This window comes from Acanthisitta chloris, unplaced genomic scaffold, assembly GCF_000695815.1.
Source record: "Acanthisitta chloris isolate BGI_N310 unplaced genomic scaffold, ASM69581v1 scaffold15485, whole genome shotgun sequence".
In the NCBI taxonomy this organism is placed as follows: domain Eukaryota; kingdom Metazoa; phylum Chordata; class Aves; order Passeriformes; family Acanthisittidae; genus Acanthisitta; species Acanthisitta chloris.
Genome location: NW_008674440.1, coordinates 50,164 through 61,224, shown reverse-complemented (window position 1 = coordinate 61,224; position 11,061 = coordinate 50,164). Strand labels below are relative to the sequence as shown.

Sequence of the window (11,061 nt, the reverse complement as noted above, 5' to 3'; positions counted from 1 at the left end):
TGTAATATAAAGTGATATAATATTTTTTATTGCATTGCACATTGTTCTATTTTAGAGCAGGTGCTTGTGTGCATATTTTTACCTTTTTTCCCCCCCAACTCACTATTTTTCAGTGAACTTAGGGCTCATGATAGGTGCCATCATAGCAGTACTGAAGATTGAAATCCTCCTTTTTCCACAGAAAAAGTGCACAAGCCAAGATGCAACCCTTCCCATACTGTCCTGTCCCTGTCTCTTAGCCCAGACCTGGCCTAACCAGCTCTAGGTGCAACCAGTCTGTCCTGTACATTCATTTTTAGACTTCTGAGGTGTTGGCAGTGGTAGTGAGTTTTATGATACAGATGTATATATTTCTCTAAATGTCTATTTGTGTGTGTCCATATATCCCCACATACCTATATTTAGGAAATGTAAGAGTGGTAACACTCATTCCCTTTCAAACACTGTATCTGTTTGGTAATTTGGGGTTAGTGCTGTTTGAAGTGCTTCCAAAAGCCAAGGTCTCTAGCATGTTGTCATTTCCCTTTATTTTCCATGCTGACCAGTTGCTCAAATGCTTTTCTTATCTATTCCATTTATATGCATTATAAGTGCTCAGCTTTTGCTCCAGACTAATTATTTTCCCCATCACAAAGTATTGTTTTCTCCTGTGTCTTTTGTCCCTTGTCTTTAAAGTATTTCTGCTGTGCCATTTGGCTCTACTCCAGTGTGCAGACAAGAAAATGCAATTTCAGGATTGCTCTCCACAGATGCTCCAGCTTGCTGCAGAGACCATAAAGGCACTTTCCTGGCTGTAGCAGGAATCCTGCCGATGGAGCAAGGGAAGTACAGCTTACATGGGCAGGATGTTAGTGAAAACACTGCTGAGGGCAGAAGGTACAGAGAAAGGAAGAGAGAACGTTCCTCTGCTATACAAACATCTTTTTTCCTTCCAACTACTGCTTGGCCTGAGGCTGAGTGTTTCCATATTTGAATTGATTGCGTGACAAACTGTGGCTGCACCTCATCCTGTAACTTCTAAGGTGCAGAAGCAAATAGTATTTCAGTACACTGCATTATCTTTTGTGACATTGATCTTTCTTCCTGTGCAGGGAACAATAGCCAACTCACTAACATGTGTCCAGCTGCATAAACGAGCTGAGAAGATAGCTGTCATGTTGATGGAAAGGGGACATTTACAAGATGGAGACCATGTGGCTTTGGTTTACCCACCAGGTAAAAAGATGTCAAGTGGTATCTTGGTACTCCCAAAAGTTTATTAAGATCCTTAGTGCTGCATCAGTGGTGTAAACCATGTGGAATATATATTTGCCTGATGCACATTCGTTTGTACTTAGTCAAACATATTTAAAAGAATTTCTGTTGGTGTATATGTATAGATACTGTTTATTTGGGTTCAGATTGAGATTAACCTGGGTTTTTAAAAACTGTCTCTTATGAGCAGTAAAATTTAATTACTGCTTTTCTTTTAATTTGCTGGATATAGACTATTTTATGAGCACACAGTTCAGTGAAAATATTCCATCTGCTGGATGGTGAATGGATGTTCTTATATTCACCTGCTGAATTCCCTCTTGGAAGTGCTGTATTTTATGAGGGTAAAGCAACAATAACTAGGAAGTAATACATGGGGGTTTTTTAGAGTAGGAATTTGATGAATAAGTAGCAAATTACTAAGAAATACAAAATTATATTTGCTATTTTCTCTATAGATCCTTAATCTAGCCAGCTCTCTGTGGCTTTGATTTTCATCCTTTGGCATAAGGACTTTTAAGTTTGTGTTAACTGGTACCATATTTGACATTTGCCTGAAATTATTTCTGATCAAGTGCTGCTCTTTTATCTTTAGCATTTCATGTGTTTTGGTGAAATAAACAGCCTGATTTAAGGTCTCTATTGTGATATTTGGGTTGTAAGGGCTGCAAGATACTGATTACATCTTTGTAACTTTCAGGAGTAATTTCTTAATGGTTAATATGGGAAAACTCAAGATACTGATTACATCTTTGTAACTTACAGAAGTAATTTCTTAATGGTTGATATGGGAAAACCTTTTCCACAAAAAAAGACTAGTGTTTTAAACTTCAATTTTTATTTTCTGTATTTCACTTCACATGAATGAAACATTTTATGGAAGGAACAATCACCTACCTGTACTGCAGGTCCTTTTCCACTGAAGGAATAAAACAGCCCCCACTGTCATCACAGCCCATGTACAGCACCAGGGAGCTATGAAACAGCAATATTCAAGGGATCTTCATACTGTTGTCTGTTCAGCCTTCTTAGGTAGCATGAAGGGTGTTGTCCACAATCCATCACCTCTGGTCAATATTTATATAGGACAACACCTAATTTTAGGTTAGATCAGGATTTCAAAATCATGACTTCCTTTTTTAGTCTAAAATTTTAAGGAGATAAGTCAAAGCTGCATATCTGAGGTTAAAAATTGCAGACAAAGACACTATTTTGCAGGACCTCCAGATGTTCTTTCTGCAGGTTATAGGAACAGAAGTCATCCTCCCTTGTCCTTTTGCTGGGGCATCCCTCTTGTTGCAGACTCTCATTTGTCTATATATGTTAATTTAGGAAGATAATTAAACTGTAGAAATCGAGTGTTTTTAACAGGTTATTTCCTGAAGATCAAAGCAGAGCTCACCTGAATGATGAGAATCTGGCTGCAGTTTTGTGTGTTGCCTTTGGTTTTTAATGCTCTGAACAGTGCGACTGAAAGGAACCAGTGAAGCTGAACAAATACTGACAAGGGGCTGAAAAAGAAGTCTGCTAAAGAGCTTAGTCGCTCATTTAACCTTCTGAGTTCACTTCCAAGTAATATTTCTGCTGCCATCGGTGTCTGTGATGAAATGATCTGATTTTCAGGGGAGGGTTTTTGTTGTGTTCCTCGTGCAGGAATAGACCTGATTGCCGCGTTCTACGGCTGCCTCTACGCAGGCTGTGTGCCAATAACAGTGCGACCTCCACATCCCCAGAACATAGCCACCACATTGCCCACGGTGAAGATGATAGTGGAGGTGAGCAGACACCTGAAATGGCACAAGTGATGAAATGGGGGGTGGGTTTGCATGGTCTATAGAACAGTAACTGAAGTGAGTCGTGGTGTGGGTTGAAGAGTTGTATTCCTCCCAAAGATTAAGGACTTTGGTGTGTAGCAGAACCAATGCTGCTTGACAGCATACAATCTGCTGACTTGAGTTGACTTCCATGAGATTACTGTAAACAGAAGCTGATCCCTTCTGCTCAGTGGTGACATTTAGTGTACATAAATTTACTAACTTCCTTAGGTTAAACGTTGGAAATTTAGCGTGCAATGATAATGTTTCAATTTCCTTAAAGGAAAAAAAAAAAGCAATATTTGCACAGATTCTCAAAGTTCAGGGAGAAGAAGAATGGTATTGCCCTTTCAGTTTTTCCTCTGTACAGTGTTCATGGTTATGTTTGTCTGAATATTTCCTTAAATATATTAATTTTATAATCGGTAAGAAGTATTCTTGTAGTTGCTACTTTTGAATTTTTGAAAATAACAAATCTAAAAGGAGAATACTTTCAGCATGTGTCATCTGAAATTCAGTGCAGATGGCATTGGCAGTAAGCTCACCATTTCATTTCATAGCCCTACTTGCACAATTTCTGATCTGGAGCTACTTTTGCCAGTATCAGAAGAGTCCCCAGTGGTTTGTCAGTAGTGCAGGAGTTGGAAAGATGTGGCTAACATAAAAATTGACTTAAGATAGTAAAATGATTCATATAAAATGTCAGTCTTGGTTTATGTTTGAACAGTTTTGGTCTATGTGAAAATATTGTTTATAAACCAAGATATATTACCATCACATAAGAAATGTTTTGAATGCAGTCTCCTGTACTGGCATTCCGGGGTGACAGCTGATACAATGTGCTGGAAAAGTCACATTCTCACTATTAAGGTACCTTTAGTTCCATTACAACACTTCTCCAAGTGCAGTTTTCATGTAATTTGTAAAACTCAGTGAACTTCGTGAGCTGCATTTTTTGTGCATCTTTCCACCTCCTGATCAGAAAACATAAGATTGATACACCTGTGTCCTTTTCGGGCAGAATATAAGTCACAGTCTTGCCTATTTTCATGGGAGAATTAATTAGTATCCCATTGTGTTATTATTTATCTCAAATTTCTAGGTGAGCCGCTCTGCCTGCTTAATGACTACCCAATTAATATGTAAGTTGTTGCGGTCACGGGAGGCAGCAGCAGCAGTGGATATCAGAACGTGGCCTCCGGTACTAGATACAGGTGAGTACTGAGCTTGGTCTTCATCCCTGTATTGGTCAGGTCTCAGAGGTCTCTCTGCTGTGTACGTGGGAGTAAGATACATCTTCTTTCTCTGTTTTCATTAGACGATTTGCCAAAGAAGCGACCTGCGCAGATCTACAAACCCTCCAACCCTGAAACGCTTGCTTACCTTGACTTCAGTGTCTCCACAACTGGCATGCTAGCAGGGGTAAAGGTAGGGACTTCTTTGAGCTGCCCTTCTTGCTATCACCCCTGGCTGGCAGGTGGGACATCACTCCTGATCTGTACCTCGTCATGATTTTTGGTCCTAGAAATTGAAGTGTTTCCTCCTTTGCAATCATTATTTCATTCCGTTAGCATTAAATTAGTTCTACTGTACTTGCTACAGGACTGTGTGTGGTGGGTTTTTAGCCCCTCTCCTCCTCAGAATAAAAATTTTCATTCCAGTATCCCTATGGATAGCCCAATAGCCTGTCTGCCTGAAGCATTTTTCCACTTATGCATCTCATGTTTCTGCTTTGTGAAGGAGATGAGACTCAGCCATCCTTTTTCTACTTGTTCCAGTGCCCATTCATTGTTCCCTCCTTACTGCAACTCAGCTACTGGCTTTCAATATTCTCTTCTTCATGCAGTTAAGAGACCTGATGATTTCTCTGCTATATTCACCTGGTACAATACTAGAGTAAGCAGCAAAATTTCCTTGATAGACTTATTTGATAAGCTCAGACATCTTGAGCTCTTTAAGTCTATTCTGCCATTTTCTCCGATCCTCTAGCCACAACTCATCGAATCTATTTTTCCTATCTTCTAACTTATGTATTATCCCACTATTGGTTTCACCAACACACAAGCAGAGGTAAAATCATTGCTATTTTTACCTGTTACTTCCTTCTATCTGTTGCATATCCAAGGATTATGATTACTTAGCAATCTCTGCTGATGTATCACACTTATAGCCTATACTGAATTCCCCATACACTTTGGTATCATCCATCTATTTTCAGCAGCTGTCTGCATACTTTATAAACAAAACAAAGCAGCACTTCCCCAGTTTTCAGATGAAGAATTTGAAGCACAGAGCTGGTGAAGTGACCAGCTCGAGGCTGACTGATGGTGAAGTGGTTGAGTGGCTGATGGTCACATACTGCACACTCCTGCAATATTCATCCCATCTAACTTTGAATGGCTACATTGCCTACAGATGCAGAGCAGTCATTGGGCTCCTCAATAACCAACAGAGAGAAGCAGTGACTTTCAGGGTGTAATTTATCTGACTTATCTGTAACATCTGTTATTGAATGGAGTGAATGCCACATATGTCTTCATTTCTTCTAAAGGGAGCCTAAAATGATTGTTTCAGATGGAGCCATCTATATTAAATCTAGTTTGAATTCCACCTTATCAGACTTGCAGAAATGGCTGCTAACTATGCAACATGAGTATTTGGAAAACTTCAAAGATATTCAAGGGCAGGGCAAGTCAATGAACCTTTCTTAATGTGGCTAGAGGGAAATAGAGATTAATCCATCAAGCAATTCTTGATTACCTTCTAATATATGGGTCATAGAACCTCCAGATCACTGACTTAGCAGATTTGTGTAAACAGTTACTATCTACTATATCATCACTAGTGATTAATTAATTATAAAAGGATCAGAAGAGGCCACAAGGTTTATATTCATAGTGGAGTGGTGCTAAATTTATAAAATGACTAAATAACTCCTGTGGCTTCTGAAAAGTTGATGAATGTTTTGCAATCAGTTTGAAAGTAGTACATGCCACTTATGTTTGCTCTCAACTTTCTCAATAGCTTACACACAGTATGGTGTGAAAATTCACAAAATAACACCAGTTCTGTATCAACAGAGTTCAGTTTAATCCTGTGGGGAAAAGTGGTCTTGATTCAGCTAGAGTAGAATTAATCTCTGCAAACTGCAAGATGATCACCATGCAGACACCTATTCTGAGCTGGTCCTTTTGCATCACTTGGAACACATCCAGCCTCACTTATGGCTGTCATTGGCAATGGAGAAAAAGTCACTTCTGGACCTTTATTCTCCTGTTTACTTTAAGATCAAACACATTTTACCTTCCAAGTGCCTGTTCCCCTCCATTGACTCCAGCAGTAAGGCAACAAGCTCCCTGTGTGGCAGAGATCAAAGGTTAGGTAAGTTAAATCCTCTCCAGACTCTATTTCTTACACAGGTGGCTTTCTTGATACTAATAGAGAGGACAAAAAATTAAATGATATTTTTCTGTTTCTATTGTAGTTAAAACTTCTAAGCCAGGATGTGTGAGTGTGGGAAGCATCCTAACACTAAAAAATCAGAAGAATTTCCTTTTGATTATTTTTTTTTTAATTTCTGCTTTCTACTTGTTTAAACTCTGAGAGCTTTCTTGCCAAGATGTTAAGAGGCTGTTTCTCAATTAGGAGCTGGAAACTCTGAGAGCTTTCTTGCCAAGATGTTGAGGCTGTTTCTCAATTAGGAGCTGGATAACATTAAGACATTTTACAGAAACTTTGCTAAGTTTAATTGCTGAATGATTAGGTCTTTAGTACCATTCTGCAGGCGAAATCCTCCTCAATTTAAAAAGTGCATTGGCATTTTTTATTTATTTTATTAAGAAATATGTACTTAGAAATATGTTACTGATGATCAACAAAATGTTTCATTCAGGGCCTGCAGTCATTCATTCCTTTGTTTTTCCAGAAAGTTTAGCATGTTATCATTAGCTTTGCATACAGCTTGGAGCACATCTTTAAACCACTCACAGCTTTTTTTCCTCAATCACTTAAAACTTATCTTTCATTCTGTCTCCTCTCCCCTTTCATGGTTATTTGGATGCCCTTTTGAAGGCAAATTATATTTTCTTAGATGTAGATTACATGTGTGCTTACACTGAGCATAAAGTCAGTATTTATTTGCTCTTTTTATCGCACAACTGATGTAAGCACTTGGCGCAGTCTGGGAATGAACCTTCCGAGCGACATAGTTGATGATTTTAATGACTTTGCTGTTGTCTTTCAGATGTCTCATGCAGCCACTAGTGCCTTTTGTCGTTCTATTAAGCTGCAGTGTGAGCTTTATCCCTCCCGAGAAGTGGCGATCTGCTTGGACCCCTACTGTGGACTTGGGTTTGTCCTCTGGTGCCTCTGCAGGTGAGGCTTCTCCTCAACCTCTTTTGAAACACCATTTCCATTGAACTATAACACAACAAACTGGATGATGTGAGTGATGAAAGGATGGGAAGAACAGACAGTACCTCTGGGATGGCCATAGGCAATGGGTATTGCTGGAAGCAATATAGGGAGTGCTGTAGAGAGAATAGATTTTGTTTGAGCAGGGCATGACCACAGGTATTTAGCCAGAAGTACAGAGCATCAACACGGCTGCTGATTGACCTCCTGCTGTTTAACTGCTGTCTCTGCACAGTCTGCCTTGCTCTTTTTGATGAAAGCAGTGCTTTAGCAATATTACCTTAAGGAAGTGGTTTCCTGGTGTTCTCTTTTTCATTCTCTAATCTGAAAGCCAGAGTAGATATTGGGGGATTTATCAATTTGTGGGACTTAGGGATATGATTTTTGCAGAAGTGTATTTTCTTGAAGGTACTTGTGTGGCAGTAGCAGTGTTATCAGAAAAAAAAACATTTATAGTGAAATATGAATTAGCTTTTATTTTTGTCATAAGTTTAAAAATTTAACAGTTCTGTCAGTCTCTGTACTCCAGGGAAGTTACAGTTCAGCACTGAAAGCAGGTCCATCGATTTACTTTTTTTAAATTAGCTGAGTTGATGCAGAGACAAAGAGAGAGAACTATGGGAGCATTATTGGAGCCCCTTTTTATGAAGGTATCTTGAAGTCGCAGTAAGCTTTTATTTTTGTCATAAGTTTAAAAATTTAACAGTTCTGTCAGTCTCTGTACTCCAGGGAAGTTACAGTTCAGCACTGAAAGCAGGTCCATCGATTTACTTTTTTTAAATTAGCTGAGTTGATGCAGAGACAAAGAGAGAGAACTATGGGAGCATTATTGGAGCCCCTTTTTATGAAGGTATCTTGAAGTCGCAGTAACATCTTTGGAGAACTATGGGAGCATTATTGGAGCCCATTTTTATGAAGGTGTCTTGAAGTCGCAGTTGTCTGACATCTTTGCTCCCTCCATGCAAAGTTCTTTGGTGTTACCACTACTGCTGTTTGTAGTTCCTAAAATGAAGATAATTCAGGGAAATAAAATTACTCTGGATAAACTTTATACCAATTTACTAATTACCTGAAGGATGTATTATTTGATAGCAACTGCAACAATGTGTTTTCAGCAATTACTGTTTATTTAAAAGGAGGCTAACTGCCTGTTTTGTTCCCCTTTTGAAATATTTGTAATTAAATATTAAGTAAGCTAAAGAATAGCAGTATTCTTGATCAGTTTCTCTTGATTGAAGCTGTACTTGGCCTAATACTATTTGAGATTTTACATAGGGGTTAGAGTTGTCTTGTTTTTGAAAAACCTTTTACTTTTCAGCCTCTTGTTTCCCCGAGAGAAAAGTAAAAATATTGAGGCTGCAAAAAAACCTTCAGAAAGTATGAGATTTTAATTAAACCACACTGTTTTAAGTTAAATGTTTAAAATGTTAATTTTTTTACCGTTAGTTGAATATTTCTTATATAGGCTTACATGTTCAGAATGCCCTAATGTCAGCACTGCTGAGGGCTCAGTCAAATGTGCCAAGGTGCATTCAATGACACCAGGGAAGGACTGCACAGCATCATGAGCCAGTTCAGCTGAGGAAGGTATTATTGTATGGGATAATGTTGGAACATAGAGCATCCATGAATAACTTTTATGGAATATCATGATAGAGCCACATAACACAGATAAACATTGACCTGTCCAAAACCCAAGTAATTTCTGGTGCCCGTGAGTCTCCTGAATGCAGAAATTTTTGTTTCTTTCAGAGCCATTTTTGCAACAAGTAAGTGTTTGCTACCCTTAGGGCCTTCCCAATACTGATAGTATTCAGCCTTTCAGGAGGAGAAGATTGTTTATGATCGACAGGGGAATTAAGGCAGCAATCCTCTGGAGAAAGCAATCGGTGTCTGTGCCCCTCTAGCTTATAGAAGGAAGAGAAAATTTGATCCCATTTTCAAAGAAGAGAAAGGACAGGAGGGAGTTGAAGGAACTGAGATGAGGGGAGAAGTACTCTAGTCTTAAGAACAATTGTGTCAGTCTCTTCTTTGCCACTGATCTCCTGTTCCTTTTAAACCAGAACAATTGCAGGCAGCTAGGATTGCAACTGTCATTTGGAGAAAGCTGGCGTCAGATACAGCTTCATTAATTCCACTTACAAATTGAATTTCCATTTCATTCCTATTTTAGAAATTTGAGTTATTTGATGTGATAGCAAAAAATACATCCTTGACTTTATTAAGACTTTGCTCTTCATAATATAAAAGTTTGTAACCTTGCATTTTATCCTTTGAAGTTCAGCATATCCAAATTATCCTCCCCAACATTTCAGCCCAGATTGATATCTCAGAGAATTCTGCTATAAAGTTATAATTGTCTGTCACCACTCCCATTAACTAAATTAATATTTCTAATGGCAGATGGAAATGAAGTTAAATCTTCAATTTTTGATCAGTTAGGGGTTGTGAGAGTTAAATAGGAACTCTTCATTTCAGGAGCCCAGCAGGAAGAGAGAGCAAACCTCCTGTGCTGGGTGTGGTTAAATGACAAGAATGTTTTAATCCCTTTATTAACTAGACCAAAGGAGGCATTGACTAAGGAATGAAAGAAAAACTAACCTTTTATCCCCGTTGTAGGTGCTTAGATGCTGTGCTGGCCTGCTCCCCAGAATGCCTCATTCTGTGAGGTCAGAGCTACTTAGGAAAGCTGCTGGAGCATGGAGCCAGCCCTTTGGTAAGTTTGGAATATATTGCATAGTTTTGCAAAGTTCTTACTTTTTGAAAATTTATTATTTTATGGCCTAAAGGTTATAAAATAATAAAGAAAAGAAACCTTGCAAAGCAGAGCAATACATTAAAAAGAACAGTTCCCTCTAAAGTGGCTGCGTGCTCCAGCAGGGTTTCCTTGGAACCTTTGTCAGTGAACAGCACGTCCTGGGTATTGGCAGCAGTCACCAGCCCCATGTGAGTTCACAACCCTCTAACTTCCTAATTTTAACAGGTTCTTACTCATGGCTCAATGAAAGAATACATTATTTTTGCGTTTTTCTCTTTAATAATCTCATTTATCCAGTCGGAGAGGGTGATCCTAGTATTCTGACTTGCATTGCATTACCTTTTAAAATGTATTGTATTCTTGAAAAGAAAAGAAAAATGTGTCCTCCAGTGTAAAAAAAAGAATTCTAAATCCTGTTCTCATAGGTTGGACACGCTGATCTCAGAGGTCTTTTCCAGCCTTAATTATTCTGTGATTCTGTGAAATGCTGCCTGAAATTAAGATGTCCCTGTCTGAATGCTTCTCACTGTGGGGCAGAATAGAGCCTTCTGCAGTTCATTAATGAGGATTCACTAATTGATAGTTTCTGAGTAATGCAATAGAATAAGAAATTTCTCTCCACTCTAGCCCAGCTAAGCCAACTCATATTTGCAGTTCCACTTTTACTACTGGAAGATAGAATTGTCCTTGCACAAGATAAAATTAAGTACATTAATATTTTTAAATAAATGTTATATATATATATTCTCAGAAACTGAGATTTCAGTAGTGTAAGTCAGCGAGGCTCAGACAGGACCAGAGGAACTGAATTTTCTGGTCCAC

General features: G+C 38.6%; 1 protein-coding gene across 1 annotated transcript in view; it reads left to right on the top strand.

Annotated features, from left to right (window-relative positions):
• Nucleotides 1-1,091: 1,091 nt before the first annotated feature.
• LOC103802826 (disco-interacting protein 2 homolog C-like) overlaps nucleotides 1,092-11,061 on the top strand; it is a gene marked incomplete at its 5' end in the record, with an annotated part of 50,210 nt that continues 40,240 nt past the window's right edge. Inside the window, 5 exons of the mRNA XM_009075356.1 lie at nucleotides 1,092-1,215; nucleotides 2,908-3,029; nucleotides 4,171-4,282; nucleotides 4,387-4,496; nucleotides 7,312-7,442. Coding sequence (XP_009073604.1) covers nucleotides 1,092-1,215; nucleotides 2,908-3,029; nucleotides 4,171-4,282; nucleotides 4,387-4,496; nucleotides 7,312-7,442 — 599 coding nt within the window. The remainder of the gene's footprint in view (nucleotides 1,216-2,907; nucleotides 3,030-4,170; nucleotides 4,283-4,386; nucleotides 4,497-7,311; nucleotides 7,443-11,061) is intronic.